At 37.7% G+C, this 20,124-nt stretch overlaps 2 protein-coding genes across 2 annotated transcripts; both read left to right on the forward strand.

The window, feature by feature from the left end:
* Window positions 1–572: 572 nt before the first annotated feature.
* LOC147502494 (ubiquitin-like protein 5) lies at window positions 573–1,925 on the forward strand. Its single transcript, XM_086607291.1, has 2 exons — window positions 573–871; window positions 1,722–1,925. Exon 1 carries the CDS (start codon window positions 647–649, stop codon window positions 866–868), a length of 222 nt encoding a protein of 73 aa, XP_086463417.1. The 5' UTR covers window positions 573–646; the 3' UTR covers window positions 869–871; window positions 1,722–1,925.
* A 297-nt stretch (window positions 1,926–2,222) lies between these two features.
* Window positions 2,223–17,536, forward strand: LOC147502495 (uncharacterized; the record flags this gene model as incomplete). The annotated part of the gene is made up of 5 exons (XM_086604548.1): window positions 2,223–2,267; window positions 10,536–10,655; window positions 15,476–15,640; window positions 15,757–16,282; window positions 16,379–17,536. Coding segments are annotated over 5 exons (1,017 nt in total), but the record flags the coding sequence as incomplete, so codon positions are not given.
* Window positions 17,537–20,124: the final 2,588 nt, after the last annotated feature.

A 20,124-nucleotide genomic window follows, 5' to 3' on the forward strand; every position in this document is an offset into this window, starting at 1 on the left:
GAATCCTCCACCTTTTATCTCAAGATCTAGCCAACCAACGGTTGAGATTGTCTTCACCATCTATCCCAAATTCATCATCAACCCATTGAAATTAAATCTCACATCTTAAGGAGTTGAGGGTGCTGAAATCATATTCAATGCTCTTTTTTTGTTTTCTTTTAGATCTTTGGAACTTCATTATAGATTTCATGGTGGATTGGTGGTGCTCCATCTACAAGCCACCATTGTTGCCTCCACTTCATTACAGCCAGCTTTTAACTTAAATAGAATGATATCATATCCATCAAATCCAATGGCCCAGATTATTCACATAATTTATTAAATAATATTTAAGACCTTGCAAATTCCAATACAGTGGTTGGAATTCCGGTTTTTTGAGTTATCGGAATTCCGTTGATTCCGAAATCGTGAACTATGATGGCATTACAAATAAAGTTGGATCGAGTTGATTGAAAACAGATCTGTGGACCGGGTTTGGAATGACTAAAAGGATCAATGGGCCATGCCGACATACGAACTGACGTGCAGATACCGTAACCAGCAAGAAAATGGGGCCTATAAATACCAGTCTCAAAGTTGAGAAACGAGGTGCAGAGTGCAGACTGAAAAAGAAAAAAAGAAAAGTTAGACTCAGAATTCGACGAAGATGATTGAGGTGGTGTTGAACGATCGATTGGGGAAGAAAGTTAGAGTGAAGTGTAACGAAGACGACACGATTGGTGATCTGAAGAAGCTTGTTGCAGCACAGACTGGAACGAGAGCTGATAAGATAAGGATTCAGAAGTGGTATAATGTTTACAAGGACCATATCACTCTTCAGGATTATGAGATTCATGATGGCATGGGTCTCGAACTCTACTACAATTGAAAAGTAATCTTTTTTATTATTATCTAGGGTTTCATTGTTTTTATTCGATTGTTAAACCCTAAATTTTGTCAATTTGGGGGTAATTATGTAATTATGTTAATATAAAACCAATTGATCAGGTTAACTTGAATTTAAACATATTTTACCCTAAAACTACTACGAATGTTGTCATTGTAGATTTGTCATTTGAGAAATAGTGGTATAATGTTTAAAAAGAAGAACATTTGGGATATCTCAGTATCTACCTTTGAAATGTCCCAAACTAGATTTATAGTCGGTATGAGGATATTGTCTCCACGCCTGATCGATATTTCCTATTTCTGTTATTATACACAGTCCTGTCCCAATCTCTATCTGTCACCTATGTTGTCAGGGGAGAGTCTAGACGTAGGTTTCTCAACTTATGTTATCAGTGGGCTGTAGTTCTTGCAAAATTTCATGATGACATTATTGAAACTTATAATCTCAGAAACTGGTCTTCAGATATATATATATGTTAGCTTCTCTGTCTTGATAATTTCAGCAAGTTGTATGTAAAATACAAAAAACAGGTAAAGTTTTTTTCTAATTCTTTTATATTAAAAAAGTAGCCCATTCTTTTGTACGAACGCAATTAGGATACGTGCTGATATGTATGACCTTTTCTTTTGTTTGAATGAAATTAGGATATGTATGATGCACCTGACTGGTGTTATCATGTATGTGGTAAAATTGGCAAGACCAGGGCAGCTGTTTTTGTGTCTGTTTATGTATTTCTTGGCCTTTCACTGAATAAATGTAGAGTTTTTTCAATATGTGTTGTGATGCGCATTTTAATAGAATTTCCTCAAGCAACTATGTTATGTGGTTTTAGGTGTGCGCGACCTCAGAATGCATTGGAAAGCAGGATGCTGAAGTAATCAGATCTGTGTGGGATGAATTCTTGTCCAGGAAACACTAAATATTAATATCTCGGTTGTATGACTTGTATCTACATGTTGTCTTATATAAATGATTCTGCAGACATAATTTTGGAGTGACAGTTATGTAGACAATCTGAATAAATTGCTTTCTGGTGTGTATGTGTTTTAGCAATTCCTGCGACCATCTAAATTATTGAACAGCGCAATTTGCATTGTAGGCACACCAAAGTGGATTTGGTTTATGTTTGATATGTATACACCAGCCAACATAAGCTCGTTGACCAGCTTTGATGCCAATGCTGTGAGCCTGTGACTGACTTATGTAGGTGTGCTTGGAAAGTTTTTGTTGGTATCTAAGTGAAATTAGGGATGGTTTGACCTAAAACAAGGATGGTTTTGAAGTAGAATGGGGATGTTTGTAGTAGTTGATAAGGTTTTCCACCACCTAAAACTTCGCCAAAGTAGCAAAATATCCTTCTGGTCAAATCATCGCACAGGTGAGTTATTTCTGTTGTGACATCTCTTCTCTTTTTCATGTTTCATTCTTCCAACATTAAAACACAAGAATCATTTTCAGTTTTCCCTAAAACCGATTGTTGATTGAGAAGGATTTACAATTTTTTTCCTTTGGTAAAAGCATCTGTTTTTTTTTATATATATGATTAATCTGCACATTTGGCAAGCAGAGTTTGGGACTGTAAAGGAAAAACAATCTGCTCAATCTATCTACTTTGATGGATCACCCTATAATTTACTTTTTCATAGTTGTTTCCTCTTCTCTTATTGAATATTACAGTTTTCACAAAAGTGACTGACCAACTTAAGTATCTATTCTAATTCAAAGAAAACCGCATATGAGTTGCCACCCGACATAGTGATTTATTTCTTGTAATTAATGCTGGCATTGAACTCCTTACATCTTAGGGATGCTAGATAAGCACATAAGTCCCCTCTCTTCATGGATGAGATGGGCCAATCAAACCGAGACCTGCAGGCCCGAAATTGGACTGAATATTGTTCTGCGGCATGGTGTTAGAGGTCTTTTTTTGTTCTTGTTTGCCAAAATGAACGTAAATCTCATTATAAAAGGTAGAAAAATGACCATTTACTGTAATATCTGCTCTAGGTGTTCCCTAGCCTGATTACCAGGCGAGTCCAATGCCCGAATAAACTAGGAAATATCGTTTTTATTCGATCTCTGCCGCGGCTTCAATCAGTTAATTCAATAATACACCTGAACTGAATGACACATCACTATGATACTATGAAGGTTACAGCAGGGGGGGGAAGGTTTGTAGTGAGGATCCATTGTACTACTCGTTGTCACACTGAAAGAAACACAATGGATGGATGTCAATTTCTTTTGTAAAGAGTTTACATGCTATTGTGTTTGTAACTTATCTTAAGATGCAATAGATAGTGGGCTGATGCATCATGGTTTGGCCTTCACTATTTTTCCCTTTTATAGCATATGTCAAATGGAGAGATGAGGGTAATTCAACAAGAAAAGATTATCAAGTTGAAGTATATGTTTTAGTACTCATATTGCTCAAAATTTGGATATTGTAAACCTGCAAACCTTTGGTTCCCAGGTGATATTGCTCAAAATTTGGGTATTGGACGATAAACAGACTAGTGCCTAGATCAAAGTTTCAGTTTAGCAAAATGATTTACAGAAGATCAGAATTAGATGACCAAAACGTCGACATTCCCATTCTCTCTCGATCTCTAATGGCTGCCGCTCTCGATCTCTTGCAATAGTGAGAGTAGAGAAACCCTCTCCTGCGGGGAAAAGCAGTATCTCGCCTTATCAAATCTCCTTTTCCTCTCACCCTCCCTGGTAGCTTATCTCTCTTCCCACCCCAGCCGCCATGAAGAAAAAGAAGAAAAAAAAATCACTCCTTTAAGTGTTCTTGCAACACATAGGATGATCATATCTTTGGATCTGGCTATGGGGGTTTTGGTTCTCTCCTTTGGAAAATTTTTCTACTTTGAAGACCTTAAATAAGTTAGATCTTCTCGGTTATATTTTTCGACCTTCAAGCTGGTTCCTTTGGATCTTAACCTTTGGTTACCCAAGGCTCTCTCCCTTTATCTATTCCCTCTCCGGATTCTTGGTTTGGGTATGATTTGCTCAAAAATTTGGATATTGGACGATAAACATGGTTTTGGTTGAGTATGGTTGCCTGATTTGGAGATCAAAATGTGGAGTTTCAGTTTAGCAAATGTTCAATGTTGTGGTTCTCTTGTATTGTTTTCATCTAGTTTTTCTTGTGAAGTATGTAATCCATCTTTTGATCATATAATCAATTAGATGACCAAAACGTCCAAAAGTAAAGAAAATAACCTATAGATTTGTTCGGATTAATCATGTTAATAGGCAAGCTTACTGGATATGCTGACTAAAGCTTTCTCTCAGAACGAGGAAAGATATGATTTCAAAATACTAGATTTTTGTTAATTTGTTTTCTTTGATGACATAACCCAAAAGGACTAAATATATTTGGCTAAGCATCTTCCATAGTCGTAGCAAGGGTTGTCAGAAGATTATATTGACATATTCTTAGAAAGGAAGCAAACTGCTCCAAAAGATTCCACGTTCATTCTGTTCTGCTGCTAAGCTCTAGTAAACTACGTTTTTCATGTTAGCTGGCTCCGGTGACTATTAAATGTATAGCCTTGTTTGAGGATTGTTTATATAGCAAAGTTGTTTCCAACTTAAACTGATTTTTGTGGTATTTAAATAGCCGTATGATTGTATAAATAATTCCTGCCAACCTAGTTCTAAACTGATTTTGTAGTATTTCAGGGGGAAAAGCTGTTCACAGTTGCATCAGAAGAAGTGACCAGGATTCCTTTGTGAAGTTCGACTTTTAGAGAGTGATTTAGAGAGCGATTTTAGGATAAGGGTACTATCGACTTTTACTTGGTTTTTAACCATTTAAAGGTTATTTTGGAGGGAACTCTATTCTCTGAAGATAACTTGCCTATTCAGGTCAGTTTGACCGGCTATGGCCGGCCTGTTTTGCCGTTGACTCGACAACAGCTGGATCGGGCTCACCGAGATGGAGTCGAACTCGCAAACGGATGGTGAGGTGATCATCTCTTCTACAGATCAAGCTCAACAAACTGTTATCTCATCTTTAGGGGCTTCTGTTCAACCTCATCGAACATGGAGAGATCTGTTTGGTAGTAATGATATGATACCAATCTTGAACAGTATTTCCTTACACTAGTGGATGGTGTACTAGAAATCCCCTAAATGTGATTCAACAAGGGGTATCAGATTGGAGTGATTATCTAGTGGGATATTTTGTTGAAAAAAGATTGCCTTTTCAGTATGTGAACGCAACCTTTAGTAGACTTTGGAAGACTAAAGCAGCATATGAAATAATTGCGGATAAGGAATTGTTCTACTTCAAATTCTCTGAAGATGAAGACAGATCCAAGGTTCTAGAAGCAGGGCCTTACGTTATTGCAAGTAAAATCTTTGTGTTAAGGAAATGGTCGGTTGATATTGATATTCAGTGCCAAAAATTCACCACCATTCCTATCTGGGCACACTTAGATTTACCTAAACAATTGTGGTCTAGGAAAGGTTTGGGATATGTTGCTAGCTATTTGGGGAAATCCTTGTGCTTAGACAAACTCACAGCTAAGAAAGAAAGGATTTCTTTTGCTAGGGTATGTATTGTGGTTGCTGTAGACTCAGAATTGCCTACAACTATAACCGTTAAGCTACGGAATTGCCTACAACTATACTGATGTCAAGGTAGAATACCCTTGGATCCCAAGTAGATGCAAGACGTGTAGTATCTTTGGACACTCTGAATCTAATTGCCCTGTTACCATGCCGCAAGCGCCTAAGACTACAAAGAAAACTTACAAAAAGAAGAATAAGGTTGCAGAAGCCCAAACTCAGACTTGGGTACGCAAAGATCATCTTACAAGTAGGCGGGTAACAGAAACTGGGGAAACTAGCAATTTAGCTGTGATTCTTATTACACAGGTTGAGGTTCATAATGAGGAAGTGAGAGTGCCTCATACACATATCCCAGCCGAACAAGAGCATGCTAATGCAGTAGTTCTGAGTGAAGCACATGCTCAAGATCAGATTATAGAGAACAATGTGATAGTAGCCGAGATAGTACCAACTACAACACTAGTAGTTCGTGGGTCTAATGTTGAAGGGGCTGTGCCTAGAGCACATCAACAAGAACACAGTGATGAGCAGGAGACCTTTGTTGTTGAGAATATTGTCACAAGGCATCGAGACGCGGAAAAATTCGTTTCATGCTCTTTCTCTGGAAGATGGTGAAGGGGTATATAGTGAACTTGTTTCAGACGAGGAGACATAATACTTTGATGATCATTTATTGGAGATTACTCCTATCTCTAAAGTCGGCAATGTTAAGGCTCACTTACTGTCTACAGATCCTACACCTCCTATCTCCAATTAGTTGCAATCGCAACCACCAGAATGACATACTAAAAGACCTAAGGGGTCTGGGAGGAGGAAGAAATATCATCATTCTCAATGAGTGCACCAATTTGTGTGTGGAATGTAAGGGGCATTAATGATCCTTACAAGGCAGAGGAGGTGAATAAGGTGAGGATTTAGAAAAATATTTGTATTTTAGGGTTGGTAGAAACTAAAGTTTTCATTGAGAAAGTTGTATATATATATTCAAAAGAAGTGTTGTCATGGGTGGATATGTATTGATAACTACAGCAAAGATCCATGAGGAGAGTGTGGCTCTGCTGGGATCCTTCCGTTGTATCTATCACTAAGATTAGTGAAAGTGACCAGTTTATACATTCCCAGGTAACTATATTGTCTTCGGGCTTTGACATATATGCTCACTACTATTTATGCTAGAAATGATGGTAGTGCTAGGCTTGAGCTATGGAGGGACTTGACTAGTTTACAAGTTAGTCATATTCGTTGGTGTGTTTTTGGTGACTTTAATAATGTTACAAATGCTCATGAAAGAGTTGGTGGCCATCTTGTTCATCCAAGGGAAACAATTCCGTTTGTTCATTGTTTACAAGTTACTGGTCTTGTGGATCTCAAGTTTACTGGTTTCTTTTACACCTGGTCTAACAACTCTGATGGCAGGAACAGAATCATGTCTAAAATAGATAGGTGTGTTGTTAATGATAAATGGCTTGCAGAATTGGGTTCCTCCGAAGCTGAATTTCTACCACATGGGATCTCAGACCACAGCCCAGTTCTTATATCTTGGGCTGATTATAAAAGGAAAGCAAGTCATTTTAGATTCTTCAATAACTGGGTGTTTCACACTGAGTTCAAGGACATTCTGGAGGATTTTTGGTTACAATATGTGGATTCTAACCCTATGTATATTCTTATGCAAAAACTTAAGTCTCTTAAGCTCAAGCTGAAAGGATGGTCAAAGAAGCATTTCTCTAGTCTACACTCTCAAGTGGAAGTTACCAGGACATGCCTTTATGATATGGAACAACAACTTCAGCTGCATCTTTTGGATATAACTCTTATTCTAAAAGAAAAGTACTGAAATAAAGAAGTATGGTGAGTTGGCCAAAACATAATTCATGGAATTAAAGCAGAAAAATTCTAATGACTGGTTTGTGGATAGTGATTAGGGTACAACATATTTCTTCAATTGCATAAAAGAAAAGAAGAATAAACATGTTATATGGTCTTTGGTCTCGAATGAAGGAGTCAGATTGGATACACAGCAGTTAGTGACAAATGAAGTGGTTGGCTATTTCAAAAATCTTATCGGCACTTCTTCAGCTATCATAGTGGGGCATGAGTTCTTCAGTGAATTAAACATCTCTACTTCTCTATCATATGGTGTTGTTGATTCTCTTGCAGTGGATGTTACTCCTTTCGAAGTAAAGCAAGCTCTCTTTTCCATGGATGATGACAAATCACCAGGCCCAGATGGTTTTAATGCCTTTTTCTTTAAGACTTGCTGGGAAACAGTAGGTGAGACATTTACTAACGCTATTCTTAATGTCTTTTCTTCTGGTCACCTTCCTAGAGGGGTAAATGCTACAACCTTGTGTCTTATTCCGAAAGCTAGTAATCCAACTAGAGTGGAGGAATATAGACCTATCGCCTGTTGTACTATTATCTACAGATGCATCACTAAGATAATTACTAATATGCTTAAGAGTGTCATTGAAGAAATAGTTGCACCCAACCAAACTGCTTTTATACCTGGGCGCAATATTCAAGACAACTTTCTCTTATCTCATGAAGTGCTAAGAAGCTATGGTAGAGCTCACATCTATCCAAGATGCTCTATTAAGGTAGATATAAGGAAGGCGTATGATACAGTGAGTTGGGAGGTTATTTTTCATATATTAAAGAGATTTAATATCCCTCAAAGGATGATTGACTGGATTTTGATTTGCATAACTACTCCACATTATTCCATCTTGCTGAATGGTTCTTTGGAAGAGTTCTTTCAAGGGAAGAGGGGGCTCAGACAAGGTGATCCTCTCTCTCCTTATCTCTTTGTAATGGTTATGGAGGTTCTAAGCAGACTTTTACATGATGATATCAATTCTAAGACTATCAAACCTCATCCCAAATGCACGAAGATTCAACTCACACACCTGTGTTTTGCTGATGATTTGTTGATATTCTCAAAGGGTGATTTTGAGTCTATTAACTCTATAAACCAGAAATTGCATATTTTTAATGTTGCAACAGGCCTCATGATCAATACAACAAAGACTACTATCATGGTAGGAGGCATGAGTGATGATGATGCAAAAGCTATGACAAGTACTATGCAAATTCATTTGGTATCTCCTCCAGTTACTTACTTGGGAGTTCCTTTAGTAGCATCCAGATTGGGCATTAAGGACTGCCTTCCTTTAGTGGAGAAGGTTACTGAAAGAATCACCAGCTGGAAGGCGAGATTCCTCTCTCATGCAGGTTGACTTCATCTGATAATTTCAGTTCTCTCTTCGTTCCATGTGTACTGGTTTAGATTTTTCATGCTTCCTAAAGCTATACTAGATCACATTGTTAGTATTTGTTCTAACTTTTTGTGGAGTGGGCCTGAACTCTCCAACAAGATGCAAGCAAGCTGGAGCACTATGTGCTTAACTAGGGAGCAAGGTAGGATGAATATTACGGATATACACAAGTGGAGCAAGGCTGCATATTGTGGTTTAGTATTTAAAGTGGCCACTTAGGATGATAGTCTATGGGTCAGATGGGTGTATTCCCAACATATAAAAAATAAACACTTCTGGTCTATGTATATCCCTCGAGATTGTTCATGGGTTTGGAGAAATATTTTAAAGACAAGAGTACTTGCAAGAAGGTTCATCAGACAAAGACTGGCAAATGGGAAGAAAACTAAGGTCTGGCATAATCTATGGTGTAGTGACATCCCTCTATATCATAATCAGCAAGCTAAGTTTGATTGGGCTACTATCATTGGGTTGGAAGCTACAATAGATGTTCTTATTACTGATGGCGAGTGGAACCACCTTGTGCATTTACTGCATGATGAAGATTTGAAACATCAGATTCTTAACACTGAGATCCATGGCAATCTAGAAGAGGACACCATCACAGCTTGGAAAATTTACCACAAGTTTGACATACCAAGCTCTGAGAAGAGAGGCACCACATGTCAGATGGGCTAGTCTTGTATGGGGAAAACTAGTACGTCTTCGGCACTCGTTTTGTACATGGCAGCTATTCTCTAATAGCTTACAAACACAAGATAGGCTGATACAGAATAAGGTCCTGGAGCATTCTCAATGTTGTTTCTGCAACAACAACAACAATGAAAATTCGAAACATTTGTTTTTTGAATGCCCTTTTTCTAAAGAGGTATTAGAGGGTATAAAAAATTTCTTGGGTACAAACACAGATACTAGGAATGCTAATCGTGAATGGTCAAGTATCTTCCGAATTTGTTTGGCTAACAAGACAAAAGCTGAGATTATAAGGGCTTTTATATGTGCTTCAGTCAGTTTCATATGGCATGAAAGAAACAACAGAATATTTCAAAACACTCGACAATCAGCTCAAGTTCTAGTTCAAAGGATCATTCCTGATACAAGGTTTTACATTCAAGCCAATATGGAACAGGTACCGAACTCGATCGAGAACAGAGTTTTGCTTAATAGATTGAGGTTACATGCTAACTTCAAGGATATGTCCCCAATTCAAATTACATCCGCACAAGCCAATAGATGGGAAAATGAAACTCAATACAGATGGATCTGTAGGAAAGGGTCAAGCTGGTATTGGTGGTGCTATACGGAATGAGCTTGGTGAAGTTGTTATGGCTTTTGTTGGGTTTAACTTGAATACTTCAGTTATATACCAAAAGTTACTGGTCATTAAAGAAGGACTGAATGCTTGCATCTTGTTGTAGTACTCAAGAGTAGATGTGGAGTCAGATTCAATGAGAGCAATACAAGCTATAAAAGGTTCGGAACAACCACCTTGGTATTGCTTGAATATTCTTATAACAATCTTGAGTCTTATTCCATTGTTTGAGGTGATAGAGTTTAAGCACATATACAGAGAATCAAATATGGTTGCAGACTACTTAGCTTCTCTGTATAGTATTGGTATGGATACAAGTCCTTGTGTAATGTTGTTTTCTCCCCCTCTTACTGAAACTCTTTCTAAACTTGTAAGGGAAGATAGGGAAGGGAAAGTGTACTATAGATCTTTATGTTAATGGAAGCAGGGGAGGAGGCTATAATCCCAACTACATAACTTTAAAAAACAAAAGGATCTCTTTCTTTCAGGCCTAATAAAATCTGCAACAGATTTCCAAGTTTACAAAGAAGTTGCTGGTCTTTCTGGGCTTGATTTTGCATATGCATATATCAGTGCAGTATATCATACAAAGGCTTGTCTTTCTTTGTGCCCCGTGTTCCTTAATGTAGAAGCAGAATTAAAGAAATTACCAATAGATTTATTAATTTATTGAATTAGGGATTATTACTTGAAAGTTAACACCCTAAACACACAACCTTGGGTCTTAATTCAATTAAACGGAAACAACCAACTTACTCATGGCTCGCAAGGCCTAAAGTGTAGGTTTGGTTTTCTTGCTAACCAAATACTCTTATTGAACAAGGAACTTAAAACCCACTAATTGTATGATTAATGGATTGCAAGGAAAGAAATTAAGTTATAGATAAAAAGCGGGATGTTGCGACGTTATCAAATATGCGCTGCATCACTCATCCAACTGAAAAGAACTTGACCATGAGCTACAGAGGCGGTGCAACCTTGCCTGCTGAAACACTCAAAATCTGATGAGGACCAGGCATTATAGACTTACTGGAGGATCTAGAATTTCAGATGCAAAGAATCAATAGAATTATCATATCCTTATCTGTCAAGAAAACCGGATGCTTCTTTTTCTTAGGGTAGTAAGTTTTTGTATGGCTAGGTTCGCCACGGTCAAAATCTTTCCATGTGGTTGTAGTAGGTGTTGATGTGACAGCCAAAGTACGTCTTTTTTATGTAGTTCTTCAAGCTTTCGAGCAAAAGACTCAGCAGTTGCCATGGAAGTGCTACCAACAAAAGACATTTCTGCTTACATTTTCTTAGTCAAGCCATTAAGATACCACTGGGACTTTGTGTTCTTCAGATTCAGCAAGTTTAGATGCGGGTGAAGTAAATTAAGTTCTTCAGTGTAATCCTGTACTTACATATCATTCGTTCTTCTTCGTTTCGGCAGCAAAGACATGTATTCATCTTACCATTGGATACGGGAACATCAATCTTATTGTCTCCTTGTTGATTTTTTTGCGAGTTCAGACTGCAAGATTTACTGTATATTTTTTAGGATTTTGCTATTAATGGAAAGAGAATCATGAGAAGAGTCGCTATTAGAAGGGTCGGGACTCGGGAGCATTACCTCGAAGGCCCTCAACCCTAAGTAGGCATGGTGGATCTGGCGTCAGTCCTCGGCATTTTTCCCATGGCAATTGCTGATTTGGATTAGGGGGACGTTTTCCTTGTTCCCTCCACGCCACATTTCATTGCTTTTCTTCCATTTCTCCTTTTTCCTTATTGCCTTCTCCATGACCCTATTTCTGTTGCTAAATCTCTTAGTGGAAGGACAAGGTGGCCATTTTTACCTTGAACAAAAGGAGTTCCATAATTTCCTTTAGACAATTTATGTTGGGGAGATATGTATGATGGTGGGCGATGCTTTGTATGCATTTGTCCATTTAATGGGAAGTTATTCATGTTGCGATATAGCTTAAGTCCTACGGTTAGTGGTAATATGTTAGGACTCCTGTAATTATGGGATGTAACAAAGTTAGAAAGAAAATCTCCTAGAATCAGGGAACATATTATTGTATTCTTGGCTATTTAAGCCTAACGTTTGTAAATGAGAAAGTAAGAAAGAATCTCTAAATCTGTATCTTCAAATTTATCATGGTATCAGAGCTAAGCCATTAAAAAATAATAATAATAAAATAAAATGACTTCCAATCCTGAAACCTCTATTCAAACCACTCAAACCCCAGTCATACATATACAATCAGAAAATTTGGTTTTCAATGCAGGCGTGAGTCTGAATGAAACAAATTATGATGTGTGGTCTCAGCTTATGGAGATGCATATCGTTGGACGTGAAAAACTTGATTATATTATAGGCCAAACACCTCACCCAAATCCCGAAATCAACCCTCTTACACAAAATGGTATCTTTGAGAATCGAAAGGTTAAAGGTTGGTTGTTAACTTCAATGTCTCCCCGAAATCATGAAACGCTACCTACGGTTCGCACCGCGACGAAATTTGGAACGACTTGCCAAAGCATTTTATGATGGGTATGACGAATCACGGTATTTGCATTAAACCAACGAAGTTCTCTACCAAACAGCTTTCGGTTGTTCACTTTCAATTTATTATGGTGAACTTATCGAAATATTTCAAGAATTGGATCACCGCGGACAAAATCACCATGAAGGATCTTGAAGATGTGATCCAGTATCGTAAATCAGTGGAAAGGTTGCGTGTACATATATTTTTACGTGGCCTTGATCCCGAGTTTGAATAGATGTGTGGAGAAATTCTTTGAAAAGATCATTTGTTAGACTTGGAGGCTGCTTATGCATATGTACGACATGATGCAAATCGACGCACTACTCAAAATGATGATTCTAATCTTACTGAACCTTCTGCTATGGTTGCTCGACAATTTAAACCACAGAATAGGAAGTTTGTTTCAACCAAAGACCGTGTACCAGAATCATCCAATCCTTCTGCAGAAAAAAAAATCGGAGCTACGAATTGGGAGGTAATCGATCCGAGAAGTCTTGTACTCATTGTGGTGGAACCGGACATACAAAGACGTGATGTTACGAACTGATTGGGTACCCAGACTGGTGGGATCCGAACAAAGCACCACGTAAGCAGAAGGGTAAACAGAATCTTGGTTCAGTTGCCATGGCAAACTTCGAGAACGTAACACGTTGATGAAGCTTGTGCCTCTGCCTTAATCGCCAAGTCAGGTAATGAAGGTAAGGCACTAATTGCTTCTTCACCTATTAGTAATGACGCATGGATAATTGATTCATGATGTACCGATCACATGATTTTTGACAACACCTTGCCTCACTCTATGAAACCATCTAAAGATTTGGCATATGCTCTGAGTGTAATAAGCCAATTCATGTATTCCCCAAGTCAAGGACACATGGATGTTGTTATTCGTATCTTACGTTACTTAAAGTCCTCTCCCGGAAAGGGAATTCTAGTTCGACAAAGCAATGGAATTAATATTGAAGGATATACCGACGCAGATTGGGCGGGATCGGTTGATGATCAAAAATCTACATTAGGATACTTAACCTTTATAGGTGGTAACTTGGTGACATGGCGGAATAAGAAACAAGCTGTAGTTGCAAGATCAAGTGCCGAGGCTGAGTTTCGGGGCATGGCAAATGGAATATGTGAAGTATTGTGGCTTAGAAGATTATTGCATGAGTTGCATGTTAAACATATGCATCCAATGAAGTTATATTGTGATAATAAGGTAGCTTGCAACGTTAATTTGCTCACAACCCGGTGCAGCATGATCGACAAAACACGTTGAGATTGATCGACACTTTATCAAAGAAAAACTCGAGGCTAAGGTGATAGAACTTCCTTATGTTCAGTCTCAAGATCAATTAGCAAATGAGCTTACCAAAAATCTGTTTCTAGTCGACATTTCATAAATGTGTTGACAAGTTGGGCATGAGTAACATATATGCTCTAACTTAGGAGGAGTGTTGCGATATAGCTTGAGTCCTACGGTTAGTGGTGATATGTTAGGACTCTTGTAATTATGGGATGTAACAAAATTAGAAAGAACATCTCCTAGAATCAGGGAACATATTATTGTATTATTGGCTATTTAAGCCTAACGTTTGTAAATGAAAAAGTAAGAAAGAATCCCCAAATCTGTATCTTCGAATTTATCAATTCATACTAAAAATACTCAGATGCCCTGTATTTTTTGTCCCCAGAGTTCAACAGTCTTGGGCTATTGGCTTCTGTGCTTTTCAATAATTTTTACAATCAGCTGAGTGATAATCTAATTATTAAGGAGTTGGCCCTTAATTGGTATAGTTTTTGTTGTTCCTGGTAATTGCTCCTTTGCTTTGTGGTGGGTCCCTCCTTCTAGTGGCTAGCAATTATTAAGAGGCTTAAGGGGTGCAATTTATTAGGATGTCTTAGACCCTTATGCGATATGGTTGCTTTGTCCATCATGTTTTTTCTCTACTGAATAAAATGCTTAATCATCACCTTGAAAAAAGATAAATGAAGTCACTATAATGTCTTCATTTTGGAGCTAGCTTGCTCTTGTGAATACCAAAAGGTTTATACTTTATCAAGCACCTAGTTGTCGAATTACTACAAAGCACCTAGTGGTCGTGAACTTTGGTCTGTCTAATTTTGTGCCCTGAGTTAACGATAACAATAATATAATTGCAGACTAAAATACTACAAAGGGCAATATACTATATGCAGTTAACCAATTGGAACAATGTACTATTTTTTTTACCAATTTATGCAATGTACTATCTCAATTTGAGCAATTGACATAACGACTGTAATTTAGGCCAAATTAGATTGTCGGAGTGATGAAGTGTCAGGTGAAAAAAAAAATCCTAAATTGAAATTGACAAGAAATTCAAAATCACTTCAACATCAATTAAAGTAAGTTTTCACATTTTCATTGTATTCAAATCTTATTTTACCTCTCTTTACAATTTTGTGTTTTAATTTAGAGTTTTTTTAATTTAAGGTTTTTTCTTCACCTGACATGTTATCAGTCCGTCAATCTAATTTGACTTGAATTACGGTTGTTATGTCAATTGCTCATATTGAGATAATACATTGTATAAATTGGTCAAAAAAATAGTACATTATATTGTTTCAATTAGTAAACTTCAAATAGTACATTGCCCTTTTTAGTGTTTTAGTCTATAATTGCACTACTAACCTTATCGTCATTTCCTTGTTGAAAACCATTGCTTTTATTGCAGTGCACATTGACTAGAATATTATATAAAGCGACATCCATGTATATTATTCCCATGTACCACCAGTTACCACCAGAGAAGGATAATATTCTCGTCCGGTCTTTTGATGCCTCTCACCACCTCAGTTATGATAATTTGCTTTAGTAGTAATTTAAAATGCTTCTGCGTTACAGAATGACAAAATGGAACTCTTGAAGCCAGGCTCACTTCAGCACCTTGGTGAAAATATGCTTGCCTTTCTACTTCAAACTGCCATTTCACCCCATTTTCCAAAAAGCGAAAGAAGTAAAAATGCTGAAGACGTAGTTCAAGATCAGGCGGTATTCTTTGACATTCTGGTAATGTAACTAGCGAGACTGTATTAGCTGTTGGAAACTTTCTTTTACTTTGAGGAAACTGTTTTCACTGTGAGGTAATTTCTGATGCATGGTCTTTTTGCGTTTACACTTCTCAGGGAACTTACATGGTTGTCTACCGTCAAAGTTTTGCGAATATGCTTCATAACTCAGTAGTACTGCAGGCCCTTCTGATATGGACAACATCATTAGTTATAGGTGGTTATCCGGCTGTAGTTTCACTGGGATTATCATGTTTAAGTGTTCTTCTCATGTGGATATTTTCACTGAGCTTCTCTGTTACTGTTTCTTTCATTCTACCACTTATTTGTTCTTCGCCGGTACCATACATTGCCAGCCCATGGTTAGTTCTCGGGTTATTTGTTGCACCTGCTGTTCTGGGCGCTCTAATTGGTCAACATATGGGTTATCTCATTCTCTTGAAATATCTGCGGCATGTTTTTTCCAAGAGAAAGCAGAAGGGGTCACCTATATTTGGAGCTGATATCATCCAGTCAGAGGTTGAGAGGTGGCTATTTAAAGCTGGTTTTGTTCAGTGGCTTGCTATTTTGATTCTAGGAACTTTGTTTAAGATTGGGTCATCCTATGTTGCTCTTGTTTGGTTGATATCACCTGCTTTTGCACGTAAGTCAATACCCTTGATTATGGTAATTTCTTTGGTATAGTTTAGTATGTAAATAGTTTGTTACTTATCCTCATTCTATTGTGTGAAATACCTAGATGGATTTCTTGAAGCAACCTTATCTCCAGTGCGACCACCAAAGCCTCTGAAAATTGTAACCCTAGTGCTGGGTATGGCTGTTCCCATTGTACTTACTGCTGGTATATTTATTCGATTGGTGGGCACCGTAATTGGTATTGTGATCCGCTATGACCGGTAAGATTTCTTGTATCCTATGAAGCCAAAAGCAAGGCTTCTGGTTAGCATTCTGTTTATCACAAAAATACGAAAATCGTGACCGCACAGATTTCTAGCCTAGCCAATATATGTTTGGCACTTGACATATAGCCTGGTTCACTAAAGGTCTAAAGCTATTAAATAATGGATTTTCATTTCAAAGTCTTTCTAAAGCCTATCTGATCATGAAGATGTTATATTGGGCAAGCGTTGTCTGGTGTGTACCAGCCTTGTGTGCAGTTACGTGCGTGCCTAGCGTGTATGACCTGGGGTCCCTCTAAAGGGAGTGTGTAAGTCATAATCTCTTTGGTATATGTTGTTGGTGCACAGAAAGTTTGGGCATGTAGAATAACTGGCCATCAACCACATGATCAAGGGATTCATATTCCTTTGGTCGAAAGTATTTGAGGAGGCAAAAGATATCTCATTGGATCATTGTGTTGGGATCATTAGTTATAAGATAGGAGGCTCTCACGGTCTGATGGGTGTGGTGAGAGTTTGGGTGTACTTTGTTCAATTTTCTCTCTTGTTTTATTTTCATATCTCATGCCCTACCAAGTTTTAAATTGGGTACCGATACTCAACTTGACAGATAAGAGAGAAAAGAAAAGATTTTCAATCAAGGGGCTTGAATCACTAAATTCACGTGCTTAGAAAGGCCTAGAAAATAGGTCGTACTATCTTTTTCTTTTAGAACTATATTTATTGTTTAGGCATCTATTTAGGTTTGAAGTTTCTAACTATGCACCTATTTTAATTTGCTATCTAGCCCATGGCTCTTATTTGTTTTCATGCAACTACTACCATCCGTATGCATTTTTCCTAAAGACTACTATCATCTTTGGATGCATCTGTAGTTAGATGTCATCTGCTATTTCATTGTGAAACTTTGTATACTGATTAAGGTAAAGTCTTCTGTTATTTACTTATTTCGTGCTTCTCCATCATTGATAATTAACATGGCATTTTAAGAACATCTCGTCTCGGTCTTTGTGTTTGTTGCCACTTAGAATATGTCAGTATTAGAATTTGTCCAATATGAAAAGTCACGTTTCTATAAGTGTGGATATCTGTATATAGTAGTTTATATTATTATGTTTTAGTTTAGTGTAAGTATGTAACTCTGGGTAGAGAACAATCAATATACAATGACTCTAACCCTATTATTCTAGCTTACTCTCTTCTAAATTCTTCTTCTTTTTGGTTTTTCTCTAATTAGAACAATGTCACAACTCTCCCCAGCATCACCACTAATATGGAATTCTACATGGTATCAGAGCATTAGGTTCAAATATAAGTTTAGTGGTATGCTAGGAGTGCTAGGAGAGATATCTCCTAAAATTAGTATACAAGAAGAAGAAAAAAATCAATTCTTTTTCAGTTTTTTAGTATTCAAGTTAAGTTTCAAGCTTTCTCATAAAAAGAAGGTCTTATATCTCAATTGAAATTTCAATCTTTCACTATTCACCGCACTGTTCACCGGTAGTACTATTCATCGCATTGTTCACAGGCATTGTTCATCGTCATGTTTAAGTATTATGAGTTCCGGAATCTCTCATCTTATTATTATCTATGGTTCGAAATAAGTTTTCAAGATTCCGCTAGTGTTTAAAATTTGTTTGAAGAATGCTAGGAGAGAAATCCAAAGTTTCTCAGTATTGGTTTTTTAGTATTGTTTCGCTTTCGCAGTCTACATCTTCCGCAATCTCTCTGTCTTAGTATTGATAAGAGGGGCACAACCTCTCTATATCCCGGAGTCTTTGAAGTTAGTATTGGACGAGGCACGCATGCGCTTAGTATAAGCCTTCTGCTAGGCGTGCACGCCAAAGGTTGGTTTTAGTACTATTCGTCGTTTTTTATTCAAAGAAGAGGGCGCGCACGTGCTCAAGTATAGCCAGGCCCAAGGGGGCACATCCGCCCTGAATACTGGAAGTTGGAAGAGTAGAGGGCCCGCACGCGCGCTCCAATATGCCTTGACGAAGGTGCTCACGCGCTCTAGCCTCCACACATCAGGTTCCAAGATTTTTTGAAGTATCAAGTCTTTGGAAGGTAGTTTACACTCTCGTCTAGGATTGGAGGGGTAGTATCGTTTGTATGCCGTTATGGATGTTTGGGTTTCTAGCTTCTGCGCAGTTGTTATTGATATCGTCTTCTGTCTCAGTTACTAGAACATGATCAAGTTGTTTGTTTGAAGTATTATAGGGGCACACGACCTTTATCTCACGAAGAATTATTCCCTCTATTTCCAATACTGTTTCAGAGGTTCTCCACTGGTGAAAAAGAAAATTGAGGTTCATCCTTGCCGACAGTTACATATTATCAACTCGTTTCTATATGGAGTTTGATTATCGGTTTGTTGGGTGTTGTGATCTGGTATTGTGAGTAAATGGGTAGAGAAGAAGGTCAAATTGTGCCACGTTGAGCTATTTCCTATGTGGGTTATCCTGTTCATGTTACTGATTTAACTCACTCGAAGAACACCTAGCCCGTCAAATTGGGCCAGATTCGATCCAATCTGTGATTTTTTATCCCCATCATATATGTTTGGGATTATTAAATCGGCGTTTTTTTATCCTCATCATGTTTGGGGTTATTACGTCAGTCGTTTGTTTGTTATCCTCATCATGTTTAGGGTTATTATGTTAGCATTTTTTTGTTATCCTCATCATGTTTGGGGTTATCCAGTTCGCGTTTATTATTTTTTTTATTCCTTTTATGCCGCAATGGTGCTCGGTGCTTAGTTCAAATTGGAATAGACAAGCCTTTGTGTGTTCCAACTCCGTCTTGTATATTCCAACTTGAGGGGGAGATTATGGAGATATGAGGATCCAGAGTAGTGTATAAGGCAAGGAGAATATGATGACGTATGTGGAAGAGTACTCATGTCTCCATATTCCATCATGTCTTGGCGAACTCACTTCTTTGCATCTCAACAATATGACATCCCCACTATTCAGCACTCACGTTTCCAGGTAGCAGTCAAACCTAAACTGCACTCATGTTTCAGTCTTCAGGAGTACCCAGAACAGTATTTTGCAAGACTTTAACAATGATATTGATAGTAGCAGCCAAGAAGCTCACATCAAATCATTGTTATTGTTTGCAATTTATATTTTGCAAGACTTTAACAATGATATTGATAGTAGCAGCCAAGAAGCTCACATCAAATCACTGTTATTGTTTGCAATTTATGTTATGCAAGACTTCAACAAAGATATTAGTAGTAGCAGCCCAAGAAACTCACATCAAATCGGTGTTATTGTTTGTCATTGCCTAAACCGGCAGGTTTCACTTCGGAACGTCTCAACAGGTTGTTCAAGTTCATCAACTAAAGACAGTTCTATCTGCGAAAGGGGAGTCAGATTCTTATCTTTTCTTTTCGCCATTCAAGCTCACTATACCAAAAAAGGTACATTCCCTAATCGGTCGAAAACCGTTACTAAAAATATTTGTAACGGTTTTTTTGCATCACAGTTTTGGCGTTTCTAATGCGTTATTAATATTTGTAATGGTTTAAAACCGTTACATAATTATTTATTGTAACGGTTTTTTCCGTAACTAAAAATAT

The sequence above is a fragment of the Coptis chinensis genome, chromosome 4, assembly GCF_015680905.1.
Source record: "Coptis chinensis isolate HL-2020 chromosome 4, ASM1568090v1, whole genome shotgun sequence".
NCBI classification, from domain to species: domain Eukaryota; kingdom Viridiplantae; phylum Streptophyta; class Magnoliopsida; order Ranunculales; family Ranunculaceae; genus Coptis; species Coptis chinensis.

What these genes read in the sequence shown, in the direction of transcription:
- LOC147502494 (XM_086607291.1), top strand. Translation starts at nt 647, where the DNA reads ATGATTGAGGTGGTGTTGAACGATCGATTGGGGAAGAAAGTTAGAGTG.